Source organism: Hypanus sabinus, chromosome 14 (assembly GCF_030144855.1).
Source record: "Hypanus sabinus isolate sHypSab1 chromosome 14, sHypSab1.hap1, whole genome shotgun sequence".
Lineage (NCBI taxonomy): Eukaryota > Metazoa > Chordata > Chondrichthyes > Myliobatiformes > Dasyatidae > Hypanus > Hypanus sabinus.
This window is the reverse complement of record NC_082719.1, coordinates 103,749,004-103,763,865: the sequence shown is the minus strand read 5'-3', so window position 1 is coordinate 103,763,865 and position 14,862 is coordinate 103,749,004. Positions and strand designations below refer to the sequence as shown.

The following is a 14,862-nucleotide window of genomic DNA, read 5'->3' as shown; positions in this document are numbered from 1 at the left end:
AGGTATATTCTGCATGAAGGTCGGTCACCAGTGGGGTGTCTCAGGGATCTGTTCTCGGACCCTTACCCTTTCTGATTTTTATAAATGACCTGGTTGAGGAAGTGGAGGGATAGATTAGTAAGTTTGCTGATTACACAAAGGTTGGAGGTGTTGTGGATAGTATGGAGGGCTGTCAGAGGTTACAGTAGGACATTGATAGGATGCTAAACTGGGCTGAGGAGTGGCAGATGGAGTTCAACCCAGGTAAGTGTGAAGTGGTCCATTTTGGTAGGTCAAATAAGATGGCAGAATATAGTATTAAGGGTAAGACTCTTGGCAGTGTGGAGGATCAGAGGGATCTTGGGGTCCGAGTCCATAGGACACTCAAATCAGCTGCGCAGGTTGACTCTGTGGTTAAGAAAGTGCACAGTGCATTGGCCTTCATCAATTGTGGAATTGAATTTAGGAGCCGAGAGATAATGTTGCAGCTATATAAGACCCTGGTCAGACCCCACTTGGAGTACTGTGCTCAGTTCTGGTCATCTCACTACAGGAAGGATGTGGAAGCCATAGAAAGGGTGCGGAGGAGACTTACAAGGATGTTGCCTGGATTGGGGAGCATGCCTTATGAGAATAGGTTGAGTGAACTCAGGATGGAGTTGATGGAGGATGAGGGGTGACCTGATAGAGGTGTATAAGATGATGAGAGGCATTGACCGTGTGGATAGTCAGAGGCTTTTTCCCAGAGCTGAAATGGTTGCGATAAGAGGACACAGGTTTAAGGTGCTGGGGAGTAGGTACAGAGGAGATGTCAGGGGTAAGATTTTATGCAGGAAGTGGTGAGTGCGTGGAATGGGCTGTCGGCAACGGTGGTGGAGGTGGATACGATAGGTCTTTTAAGAGACTTTTGGATAGGCACATGGAGCTTAGAAAAATAGAGGGCTATGGGTAAGCCTACTAATTTCTAAGGTAGGGACATGTTCGGCACAACTTTGTGGGCCGAAGGGCCTGTATTGTGCTGCAGGTTTTGTATGTTTCTATGAAAGTTATTTGAAGGCATTCAAAGGGACCGGATATCTAAGTATTTTGATAGACATGGACTGAATAAGGATAGCAAACATGGCTTTGTGTGTGGAAGGTCATATCTATCCAATCTCAGAGTTTTTCGGGGAAATTAGATGGAGGCAAAAGAGTGGAGAAGGTTCAGTCGCTTGGCATTCAGGATGAAGTTGTAAATTGGATTAGACATTGGCTTTGTGGGAGAAGCCAGAGTGTGGTAGTAGATGGTTGCCCCTCTAGCTGGAGGCCTGTGGCTAGTGGTGTACTGGATCAGCAAATTTGCGGATGGCACTAAAATTGGGGGTGTAGTGGACAGCAGGGAAGGCTATCATTGTTTCCAGAGGGATCTGCATCAGCTGGAAAAATGAGCTGAAAAATGGCAGATGGAATTTAATGCAGTCTATTGCGAGTTTTTGCACTTCAGTAAGACCAACTAGAGTGGGTCTTATACAGTGATGGTAGGGCACTGAGGAGTGTGGTAGAACAAAAGGATCTGGATATACAGGTCCATAATTTGTTGAAAATGGCATCACAAGTAGATAGGTTTGTAAAGAAAGCTACTGGTGGCACATTGGCCTTCATAAATCAATGTACTGAGTACAGGAATTGGAATGTTAAATTGAAGTTGTGTAAGATGTTGGTGAGGCCTAATTTGGAGTATTGTGTGCAGTTTTGGTCACCTACCTACAGGAAAAATGTAAACAAGGCTGAAAGAGCGCAGAGAAAATTTACAAGGATGTTGGTGGGTCTGGAGGACCTGAGTTATAAGGAAAGATTGAATAGGTTAGGACTGTATTTCTTAGAATGTAGAAGAGTGAAAGAAAATTTTACAGAGGTATTCAAAATTATGAAGGGTACAAATAGGGTAAATGCAAGCAGGCTTTTTCAACTGAAGTTGGGTGGAACTACTACCAGAGATCATGGGTTAAGGGTGAAAGGTGAAAAGTTTAAGGGGAATGTGAGGGGAATCTTCTTCATTCAAAAGGTTGTGAGAGTGTGAAATAAGCTGCCAGCACAAGAGGTACATGTGAGCTTAATTCCAACCTTTAAGAGAAGTTTGGATAGGTACATGGATAGCAGGGGTATGGAGAGTTTTGGTTCCGGTGCAGATCGATGGACGTAGGCAGATTAAATGGACTAGATGAACCAAGGGACCTGTTTCTGTGCTGTGCTTCTCTATGACAATGACTGCAGTACCTCCTCTCTTATGGTAGCAACGAGGGCATCTCAATCTTCAGTGGTATATTATCCCGTGCACCAATCTTTTTGATGTAAATGGACCTTATCGAAAATGTTGAGTGTGTGTCTTCACACTCCTATACCTCCTCTTGGGTACTGCTGACCCCTCAATGAGGACCCTCAATTATTCCTTCCTGAAATCTATAATCACTTCCTTCGTACAAACAGTGTACAGAATCACAGCAGAACTCAATCTTAAACACAAACAGAAGCTGGCAGGTGTAAATAGTATCAGCAAAGAATAGAGTTTAATTTTCATGCCATTTCCATCAGCATTAATACTAATTGTGATGCTTCAGTCACTGTGTTGACTTAGTTATTGTAGATTAATGTCAAGGGATCATCACATACCACAATAATACAGAAATATTATAATATTGTTATACTAATGTTATATTATAAACTCCCAGCTTCTTACTTCATCCCCACCTCCAGCGCCCGCCTGGCTTCACCTATCACCTTCCTCTCACCCCCACTTCTTATTCTTGCTTCCCTTCTCCCCTTCCTCTCGAGTGCTGATGAAAGGTCTCAACCTGAAATAACAACTGTTTATTACTCTGTATAGAAGCTACTTAATCTGCTGAGTTCCTCCATCATTTTGTGTGTGACGCTCTGGATTTTCAGCATCTGCAGAATCTTTTGAATTTATAATATTCTCAAATACTTTTAGCAGCAGAAAGAAGTCTATCGATTGGGGAATTGCTGAGATATTTTATTGCAGAATCCTGTAAGTAATCCTAAATTTTGTTAAAAGATTAAATAATATTGACTCTTTCCATTCCATTTGCATTTCATTCATTTTAGTTACAGATTTATGATTACCTTCACCTGTTAACACCACTGCTTGTGGGATCTTGCATAAAGTAGACAATGAAAACAAATACAGGCTCATTTTACTTAAAACCTTCAGAACCTTTGTCAAAGAATGTTGATGTTATTATGCTTACATAAGACACAGGAGCAGATTAGGCTATTTGGCCTATCAAGTCTGCTCTGCCATTCTATCACTGCTGATTTATTGTCCCTCTCAACCCCATTCTTCTGTATTCTCCCCCAACCTTTAACGCCTTTACTAATCAAGAGCCAATGACTTGGCCTCCACAGCAGTCTGTAGCAATGAATTCCACAGATTCACCACACTCTGGCTAAAGAAATTCCTCCACATCTCTGTTCTAAATGGAAGTTCCTCTTTTCTAAGGCTCAGCCTTCTGATCCTAGACTCCCTCCCCCCCCACCTCCGCCACTGTAAGAACACCCTCTCCATATCCACTCTATCTGGGCCTTTCAATATTCGATAGGTTACAATGAGATTGTCCCTCATTCTTCTGAACTCCAGCAAGTACAGGCTCAGAGCCCTCAAATGTTCATGTGTTAACCCTTTCATTCGTGGAATCATTCTCATAAATCTCATCCGGACCCTCTCCAATGCCAGTATCATCTTTTTGACAAGAGGCCCAAAACTGCTTGGATTCATCTGTCATCACCACTGCTCGTGGGATCTTGCATAAAGCAGACAATGAAAATAAATAAATAAACACTTCAGGAATTTTATCACAAGTAGCAAAAAAAAATCAAAGTTCAAATAAGATTTATTATCATAGAAAACATAGAAAACCTACAGCACAATACAAGCCCTTCAGCCCAGAAAGCTGTGCTGAATATGTCCTTACCTTAGAAATAACCCCATTTCACGGACTCACCACTCTCTGCATAAAAAAACTTACCCGACATCTCCTCTGTACCTACTTCCAAGCACCCTAAAACTGTGCCCTCTCATGCTAGCCATTTAAGCCCTGGGAAAAATCCTCTATCCACACAATCAATGCCTCTCATCATCTTACACACCTCTATCAAGTCACCTCTCATCCTCCATCACTCCAAGGAGAAAAGGCCGAGTTCACTCAACCTATTCTCATAAGGAATGCTCCCCAATCCAGGCAACATCCTTGTAAATCTCCTCTGCACCCTTTCTGTAGTGAGGTGACCAGAAGTGAGCACAGTACTCCACGTGGGGCCTGACCAGGGTCCTATATAGCTTTTATTATCATTTCTTTCTTTTGTTTCTGCTCAGTCTGCTGTCTTTTGCACACTGGTAGTCCGCTAGTTAGTGCAGTCTGTCACTGATTCTACTAAGGTTATTAGATTTATTGTGAATGCCTACAACAAAATGAATCTCAGGGTTGTGTATGGTGACATATGTATACTTTGATAATAAGTTTACTTTGAATTTTACTTGAAAAAATATTCTGCAATTTGTGATCAAAGATTAAGTGCATGAAAAAAATGCACTGCCTTCAGAAAAAAATTGCCAAGTTTCACAAATATTGTTTGTTGCTTAAATATTTATCCACTTCTCTCCAAAATGCTCAAGTTCAGCGATTTGGTGATGTATTTAATATTTAGATTCTTGGCAATTTTTTTTTCTCTAGTCTCCCTTAATGCTTTTACAAGTAACCATGAGGTCAAAGCCCTTGTTATCAAGTCAATGGGCAGACCAAGTGGTGTTTCATGGAACATTACAGTACAGGGCCAAGGGCCAGCCTGTTCCATTGAAATAGTACCTCTGAATGTTTTAAAAGCCTGATATCTTAAACCAGTCTCCTTCTCCAGACACTGCCTGATCTACTAAGTATTTTCCTGACTTTGACTTTATGTCTGTTTTCCAGTTCCTTTGCTTTCTATTTATTGCCTCTGACTTAGTGAGCACAATTTGAATTTTACAAGACCTACCAGAACACTATTAGTTCAACTCTTAAACACAAGAGATTCTGGAAATCCAGAGCAACATACACAAAATGCTGGAGGAACTCTGCAGGTCTGGCAGTGTCTATGGAATGAATTAACAGTCAAGTCGTCAAGTTTATTGTCATTTCGACCATAGACTGCTGGTACAGTACAAACAAAACAACGTTCCTCCAGGACCCTGATGCTACATGAAACAACATAAAACTACACTACACTATGTGAGACAGCATAAGGCTACACTAGACTACGTAAAACAACATTAGAACTGCACTAGACTGCAAACCTGCACAGGACTACATAAAGTGCAGAAAACAGTGCAGGGCAGTTGCACAGTCTGATCGTGAGAGCTTCGGTACCTTTTGCCAGATGGCAGGAGGGAGAAGAGTTTGTGTGAGGGGTGTGTGGGGTCCTTCACAATACTGTTAGTTTTGTGGGTGCAGCATGTGGTGTAAATGTCTGTAAAGGCGGGAAGAGAGACCCCAATGATCTTCTCGGCTGACCTCACTATTCGCTGCAGAGTCTTGCGATCCGAGATAGTGCAATTCCCGAACCAAGCAGTGATGCAGCTGCTCAGGATGCTCTTGATACCTCCTCTGTAGAATGTGGTGAGGATGGGGGGTGGGAGATGGACTTTTCTCAGCCTTCGCAGAAAGTAGAGACACTGCTGGGCTTTCTTGGCTATGGAGCTGGTGTTGAGGGACCAGGTGAGATTCTCCACCAAGTGAACATCAAGAAATTTGGTGCTCTTAATGATCTCAACGAAGGAGCCATCAATGTTCAGCACAGAGTGGTCGATCCATGCTCTCCTGAAGTCAACAACTATCTCTTTTGTTTTGTTCACATTCAGAAACAGGTTGTTGACTCTGCACCAGTCCGTTAGCCGCTGCACCTCCTCTCTGTATGCTGACTCATCATTCTTGCTGATGAGACCCACCACAGTTGTGTCATTGGCGAACTTGCTGTGATTCAAGCTGTGTATTGCTGCAGAGTCGTGGGTCAGCAGAGTGAACAGCAGTGGACTGAGCACACAGCCCACAGCCCTGTGCTCAGTGTGATGGTGTTGGAGATGGTGCTCCCAATCCGGACTGACTGAGGTATTCCAGTCAGGAAGTCTAGGATCCAGTTGCAGAGGGAGGTGTTCAGGCCCAGCAGTTTCAGTTTTCTAATCAGGTGCTAAGAAATTATTGTGTTGAATGCTAAACTGAAGTCAATGAACAGCATTCAAATGTATGAGTCTTTTTTGTCCAGGTGGGTGAGGGCCAGGTGGAGGGTGATGGTGATGGCATCGTCTGTTGAGCGGTTGGGACGATACGCGAACTGCAGGGGGTCCAGTGTTACATTTCAAGCTGACACCCTTCCTCAGGACTGGAAAGGAAGGGGGAAGAAACCAGAATAAGAAGGTGGGGGAGAGGAAGGAACAGAAGCTAGAAGATGATAGATGAAGCCAGGTGGGTAGGGGGATAAAGTAAGAAGCTGGAAGATGATAGGTGGGAAAGGTAAAGGGCTGAAAAAGAAAGAGTCTGATAGGAGTGGAGAGAGGACCATGAGAGAAAGGGAAGGAGGAGAGGCACCATGGAGAGGTTATAGGCAGGTGAGGAGAAAGGTAAGTGGCCAAAGTGGGAAAACAAAGAAGAGGGAAGGAAGGGGGGAAAACGTTGGAAAAATCTTAATTCCTATCACTGCTTTTCCTGATTATTTCAATCATTTTAAGCAAATAAACTGAGCCCAGCCATAGTCAATTGATCCATAGGCATATCCTAAGTTTAGAATTTGAATTTCTGAAACATAGGAAATGTTTTTAACTTTTCTATTTGCAATTCTGATCATTTCTATATTTCTCATTCAATTGGCACCAAAAGGAAATGGATATCTATCTTCTCAGAAAACATGCATAGTGATTCTGCTCTGATCTCCTCCAAGATTAACAGAGGTTTCAAAGTCAGGATTGAGAACTTATTATTCACACTTACATATTTCTCTTAAATTAAATCATGCAAAGTCGAATAAAGTCGTCATACCATTGTCCTTGCATCAAGTACTTGTATATTGTACTTTCTCGAATTATCTCTTTCTGGAATAGCTGGCAAGACAGTAGAACCAAAAGGGTGGTCACAGACTCGAGAAGAATGCTATATGTAATATCTCTGCAAGCAAACATCAAAATAGTTTAAATCAACATGCCATCTTGCAATAACTCGCTGTAAGTGAATTTATACAACATAAAGCACCAAAACATAAGACAGGTAAAACAGATAGTTTTTAATGGTCCATTTAAATAAAGCACTCATTATATTAGTCACAAAATATATTTATATTCTATATGACCATAAGACATAGGAGCGGAACATAGGCCATTCAGCCCATCAAGTCTGCTTTGCCAATCTATCATGGCTGATTTATTATCCCTCTCAATCTCATTCCCCTGCTTTCTCCCTGTAACCTAATCAAGAATTTATCAACCTCCACTTTAAATAAACCCAATAACTTGGGTTCATTGCCGTCTGTAGCAATGAAATCCACAGATACAGCATCAGATTTGCTGAATATTCTGTGCAATATTCGGCAAATCTAACAGCAAGAGAAATGTAAACCCAAGGAAAATTAGACAAAAATTGTAATACAGATTACTTAAGTATTTATCCCTAGAAAAACTTATGTAGATGTCAAATTTGCTGTGCAGATTCATTATCTCTGCTTGTGTGGCATGCCATAAAGAGACCACCTTACCTTTCTCTGCTTAATTAAAAACAGAATGTTACTTTAATCCATATCATTTATCTAATTCTGAACCAATTCAGGATTACTTCTTCAATGCTTGTTTATGTGTGTATTTATTTCTTCATTTAGAATTACAGCATAGAACAGGCCCTTCTAGCCCAATGAGCTTCACCACCCAGCAATTTATGATGACCAAATTAACCTACTTACCAGTATGTTTTTGGAACATGGGAGGAAACCAGGGCACCCGGAGGAAATCCATGCAGTCACAGGCAGGATATACAAAAACCTTACAGAATGCGTCAGAACTGAACTCCAGACTCCAACGCCGAGCTCTAATATCGTTGTACTAACCACTAGACTACAGTGACAACTCAAAATATTCTTACTTCTAATTTCTTTTTAATGCCATATTTTTATCTTCCACAAATCACCTGATCATGTCCTTAACCTCTTAATTTTAGCTTTGGCTTTCCAGTAAACATCATAACACCAATCAACTTTAATTGAAAGTTGCATATAGTGGGAGAGTCTAGGTCCAGAGAACGTAGCCTCACAACAGAGGGATGACCTTTTAGAATAGAGATGAGGAGGAATTTCTTTAGCCAGGGAATGGTGAATCTTTGGAATTCTTTGCCACAGGCACCTGTAGAGGCCAAGTCTTTCTGTATCTTTAAGGCAGAGATTGATAGGTTCTTGATTGGTCAGAGCATGAGGGGTTACAGGGAGAAGGCAGGAGAATGGGTCTTAGAGGAAAATTGGATCAGCCATGATGAAATGACAGAGCAGACTCAAAGGGCCAAATGGCCTAATTGTGCTCCTAAATCTTATGGTTTTTTTGGTCTTAATGATTTTCTAGCTACCTTATTTATGTGTGATATTCAATAATTAGTAACAATTTCTTTTTATAGTGGAATATACAGAGCTTTGAAAAAGTATTCAGCCCCCAACCTTTTTTTTCATATAAGAGAGTATTACAACCAGAGATTTTAGATCATAGGACCATAAGACAAAGGAGCAAAAGACTGCCAATCGGCCCATCACATCTGCTCCACCATTTTATCATGAGCTGATCCATTCTTCCATTTAGTCCCACTCCCCCGCCTTCTCACCATAACCTTTGATGCCCTGGCTACTCAGATACCTATCAATCTCTGCCTTAAATACACCCAGTGACTTGACCTCCACTGCCACCCGTGGCAACGAATTCCACAGATTCACCACCCTTTAGCTAAAAAAAAGTTTCTTCGCATCTCTGTTCTGAATCTTTAAGTCCTTGAATCTTTAAGTCATGCCCTCTCGTACTAGACTCCCTCACCATGGGAAACAACTTTGTCACATCCACTCTGTCCATGCTTTTCAACATTCAAAATGTTTCTATGAGGTCCCCCCTCATTCTTCTATTTTTATCAATTTAACTGAGAATTATTATTTGTGAAACAGGTGCTCCTTTTTTTCCCCCACAGTAGAGCCCAAAAATCTGGGAAAATTGTAAACCATGAAAAACTAAAAACTCAAAAACTCAAATGACAGCAATTCGAAAGTATTCATTCCCCCTTTCTCAATAATTAGTTGAACCACCCCTTGCAACTATTACAACCATTAGTCTCTATTACCTTGCATAATGTGATAGAGCAAGATTTGCCCACACTTCCTTGCAAAATTGTTCAAGTGCCTGGTTACTTGGGGGATGAAGGTAGGCAGCAATCCTGAGGTTTTGCCAGAGATGTGCGATCAAGTTAAGATGAGGCAGGTTAAGGCAACTCAAGAATATCAATTGTCTTCATTTGAAGCTACTCCATGGTTGCTCTGGCTGTGTGCTTTAGGTCATTGTCCTGCTGAAAGACAAACTTCCTTCCTAGCTTAAGCTATCTGGCAGAGACTAGCAGGTTTTTATCCAGGATCTATCTGTGTTTAGCACATTCATCTTCCTTTCAAACCTGATCAGATTTCCAGTCCCTCCTGCTTAAGAGGATCCCCATTGCATGAACCTACCTCCACCATATTTTACAGTAGGGATGATGTTACCAGGCTGATATGAAGTATTAGATTTTGCCACAGGTACTGCTTAGTGTCCACTTTAGTCTCATCCAACTACATCAATACTCTCTTCCACATCAGTACAGATCTTCTAGGTGATGCTTTGCCAAGTCTTTATGGGTAAGGATATACATTTTTTTAGTGGTACATACGGCATAAATCTTGCGTGCATCAACAAGAAAATCCCATTCCCTTCTGTAAAGTATGGTGGAGGTAGCATCACGCAATGGGACTGGAAATCTGGTTAGTTGATGGGAAGATTAATGCTGTGAAATACTGTGAGATCCTGGATAAAACCCTCCTAGCCTTTGCCAGAAGCTTGAACTGGTGAAGAATGTTCATCTTTCAGCAGGACAACAACATAAAGCACACTAGCAGATTAACCATGGAGTGGCTTCAAATGAAGAAAATTAATGTCCTTGAGTGACACAGACAGTCCTGACCTTGACCCAATCGAACATCTCTGGAAAAGTCTCGATTGCTGTCCACCACCTCTCCCAAACTAACTTGGCACAGCTTGAGCAATTTTGCAAAGAGAAATGGGCAAATCTTGCACCATCACTTTGTGCAAAGCTATTAGAGATATATCCAAAATAACTACTGGCTGTAATAGCTGCAAGAGGTGGTTCAACTAAAAATTGAGCAAAGGGGATAAATACTTCTGAACTGCTGACATTTCAGTTTTCGAATTTTAAGTTTTCATGCTTTACTATTTTCCCTGTTTTTTGGGTCTACTGTGAAAATAGGAACATGTGATTCACAAATAAAAATTCTCAGTTAAATTGATCAAAATCTCTGGTTGTAGTACTCATTTTTGTGAACAAAGGATTGGGGCTGAATACTTCTTCAAGGCACTGTATTTGTACATCAGTTTCTGAAAAGAGAATGAAATACTAACACCACTAATGTAAAAGGGAAAAATAGCGAAACTTCAGGGAGTTAAAGAGAAACAGCTTTGACATGGTTGGTACAGAATATGCATGACAACAGCTATATTTTATTAGGAATTTGAGCAGAATTGTTAAGTTACCAAAGACACTCACAAATTTCTATAACTGTGCTGTGAAAAGCATTCTAAGCACCTGCATCACTGTCTGGTATGAAGGAACCACTGCACAGGATTGGAAAAGAGCTGCAGAAGTTTGTAAACTCAGCCAATTCCTTCATTGGCTCTAGCCTTCCCAGCATTCAGGACATCTTCAAAAGGCAATGCCTCAAAAAGGTGGCATCCATCATTAAAGACCACATCACCCATGAGGAAGTATAGAAACCTGAAGCCACATACTCAATGTTTCAGGAACAGCTTCTTCTCCTCTGCCATTAGATTTCTGAATGGACAATGAACACCTCAGTACTTTTTCCTTATCTCTTGCATTACTTATTTAAATCTCTGTTTTTATATGCACTTCTTATATTTTGTAGTTTTTATTATTAAGTATTTCAATGTATTGCTGTCCTAAACCAACACATTTCATGAAATATGCTAGGGCCATTAAACTTGATTCTGATTCTGAATATCAAAACCAACCAATCAAGCAGATATACACATAATTAAACTCTTTTAAATTGTTTTTCAGCTACGTTATTGCTTAGTTACCACAATTGAATCAAGAGAGATAAATCAGTGGCATCAAGACCATAAAACATAAGAGAAGAATTAGGTCATCTGGCCCATCAGGTCTGCTCTGCCATTCAACCATGGTGATCCTTTTTCTCTCTCCTCCTCAACTCCCGTTCCCAGCCATCTCCCCTTGATGCTATGTCTAATCAAGAACCTATCAATCTCTGCCTTAAATACACTCAACAATCTGACCTCCACAGCTGCATGTGGCAACAAATTCACCACCCTTTTGCTAAAGAAATTCCTCCACATCTCTGTTTTGAAAGGGCGCCCCTCTATCCTGAGTCTGTGCCCTCTTGTCCTAGACTCTCCCACCATGGGAGACATCCCTTCCACATCTATTCTGTCTAGGCCTTTCAACATTCAAAAGGTTTCAATGAGATCTGCCCTCAACCTTCTGAATTCCAGTAAGTACTGACACAGAGCCATCAAACGTCCCTTGTATGATAACCCTTTCATTCCTGGAATCATTCATGTGAACCTCCTCTAGACTCTCTCCAATGCCAATCCAATCTTTTCTAAGAAGAGGGGCCCAAAACTGTTCACAATACTCAAGACGAGGCCCCACCAGAGCCTTATAAAGCCTCAGCATCATTCTTTGCTTTTGTATTCTAGACTTCTTGAAATGAATGCTAACCTGGCATTTGCCTTCCTCACCATTGACTCAACCTGCAAATTAACCTTCAGGGTGTTCTGCGCAAGGACTCCCAAGTCCCTTTGCATCTCAGATTCCTGGATTTTCTCCCTGTTTAGAAAATAGTCTACACATTTATTTCTTCTACCAAAGCGCCTGACCATACATTTTCCAACATGGTATTTCATTTGCCACTTGCTTTCCCATTCTCTTATTCTGTCTTAGTCTTTTTGCAACCTTCCTGTTTCCTTAACACTACCTACCCATCCACCAATCTTCATATCATCTGCAAACTTGGCAACAAAGCCATCTATTCCATTATCTAAATCATTGATATACAGCATAAAAAGAAGTGGTCCCAACACCAACTCCTGCGGAACACCACTAGTCACCATCCAGAAAAAGATCCTTTTATTCCCTCTCACTGCCTCCCACCATTCAGCCAATGCTCTAACCATGGTAATACCATGGGCTCTTAACTTGGTAGGCAGCCTCACATGTGGCACCTTGTCAAAGGCTTCTGTAAGTCCAAATATACAACATCCACTACATCTCTTTTATCTATCCTACTTACAGTGGCATGCAAAAGTTTAGGCACCCCGGTCAAAATTTCTGTTACTGTGAATAGCTAAACGAGTAAAAGATTACCTGATTTCCAAAAGGCCTAAAGTTAAAGAAAACACATTTCTGAAATATTTTAAGTAAGATTACGTTTTTTTTCCCCATCTTTTACAGTTTTAAAACAACAAAAAAAGGAAAAGGGCCCAAAGCAAAAGTTTGGACACCCTGCATGGTCAGTACTTAGTAACACCCTCTTTGGCAAGTATCACAGCTTATAAGTGCTTTCTGTAGCCATCTAAGAGTCTTTCAATTCTTGTTTGGGGATTTTCACTCATTCTTCCTTGCAAAAGGCTTCTAGCTCTATGAGATTCTTGGGCCGTCTTGAATGCACTGCTCTTTTGAGGTCTATCCACAGATTTTCAATGAAGTTTAGATCGGGGCACTATGAGGGCCATGGCAAAACCTTCAGCTTACGCCTCTTGAAGTAGTCCATTGTAGATTTTGAGGTGTGTTTAGGATCAGTATCCTGTTATAGAAGCCATCCACTTTTCATATTCAGCTTTTTTACAGACGGTGTGATGTTTGCTTCCAGAATTTGCTGGTATTTAATTGAATTCATTCTTCTACCAGTGAAATGTTCCCCGTACCACTGGCTGCAACACAAGCCCAAAGCATGATCGATCCACCCCTGCGCTTAACAGTTGAAGAGGTGTTCTTTTCATGAAATTCTGCACCCTTTTTTCTCCAAATATACCTTTGCTCATTCTGGCCAATAAGTTCTATTTTAACTTCATCAGTCCACAGAACTCACTTACAAAATGCATCAGGCTTGTTTAGATGTTTCTTTATAAACTGAATTTTGTGGTGAGGACGCAGGAAAAGTTTTCTTCTGATGACTCTTCCATGAAGGTCATATTTGATCAGGTATCGCTGCACAGTAGAACAGTGCACCTCCACTCCACAGTCTGCTAAATCTTCCTGAAGGTCTTTTGCAGTCAAACGGGGGGTTTGATTTGCCTTTCTAGCAATCCTACGAGCAGTTCTCCCGGAAAGTTTTCTTGGTCTTCCAGACCTCAACTTGACCTCCACCATTTTTGTTAACTGCCATTTCTTATTTGCATTACCAACTGAGGAAACGGCTACCTCATACGCTTTGCTATCTTCTTATAGCCTTCTCCTGCTTTGTGGGCATCATTTATTTTAATTTTCAGAGTGCTAGGCAGCTGCTTAGAGGAGCCTATAGTTGCTGATTGTTGGGACAAGGTTTCAGGAGTCAGGGTACAGGTGTGTCTTCCCCCCCCCCCTTTACAAAGGTAGAGCTTTCTTAAGCCAAAACGGTGTAAGGCAGAGAGCCATTAATTTATATGGGAAAAATTTTTGTCAAAGCGAAAATCCTCTTTGTAATGCAAAAACAGAATCCTAATGTAGGTCTTTTGTAAAAGCGAAGTGGCGTAATGCAAACATTCGTAAAGCGGGGGATACCTGTATTTATAAAGCTTTGAAATTTGCATCAACTGGCCTTTCCTAATGATGACTGTGAACAAGCCACAGCCCTAACAAGCTAATTAAGGTCTGAGACCTTGGTAAAAGTTATCTCAGAGCTCAAATCTCTTCAGGTGCCCAAATTTTTGCATGGTGCTCCTTTCCTTTTTTTCCACTGTAAAATTGTACAAAATAAAAATAATATACTAATCTTGCTTAAAATGTTGAAAAGAATGTTTCACCTTTAACTTTATGACTTTTGGAGATCAGTTCATCTTCTACTCAATTAACTATTCACAGTAACAGAAATTTTGACCAGGGGTGCCCAAACTTTTGAATGCCACTGTGTAATCTCCTCAAAAGATTCCATCAGGTTCGTTAGTCAGGAATTTCCCTGAAGAAAACCAAGCTGACTTTGTACTACCTTGTCTTGTGCCACCAAATACTGCATCACCTCATCATTAACAATTGACTCCAACATCTTCCCAACCACTGAGGTCAGGCTAACAGGTTTATAATTTCCTTTCTGCTGCCTTCCTCCTTTCTCAAAGAGTGGAGTGCCATTTGCAATTTTCTAGTCCTCTGGCACCGTGCCAGAGTTCAATGATTTCTGAAAGATAATTTCTAATGCCACCACAATCTCTAATGCTTCCTCTTTCAGAACCCTAGGGTGCAGTTCATCTGGTCCAGGTGACTTATGTACCTTTAGGTCTTTCAGTTTTTTGAGCTCCTTCTACCTTGTAATAATAACTGCACCCACTTCTCTTCCCTCACACACTACAGG

General features: G+C 41.1%; 1 protein-coding gene across 2 annotated transcripts in view; it reads right to left on the bottom strand.

Annotated features, from left to right (window-relative positions):
* The window catches only part of dym (dymeclin), a 361,807-nt gene that overhangs the window by 230,724 nt on the left and 116,221 nt on the right, over positions 1-14,862 (bottom strand). For both annotated transcript variants that reach the window (XM_059989749.1, XM_059989750.1), the window contains exon 7: positions 7,041-7,166. In XM_059989749.1, the coding sequence (XP_059845732.1) occupies positions 7,041-7,166 (126 nt within the window). The remainder of the gene's footprint in view (positions 1-7,040; positions 7,167-14,862) is intronic.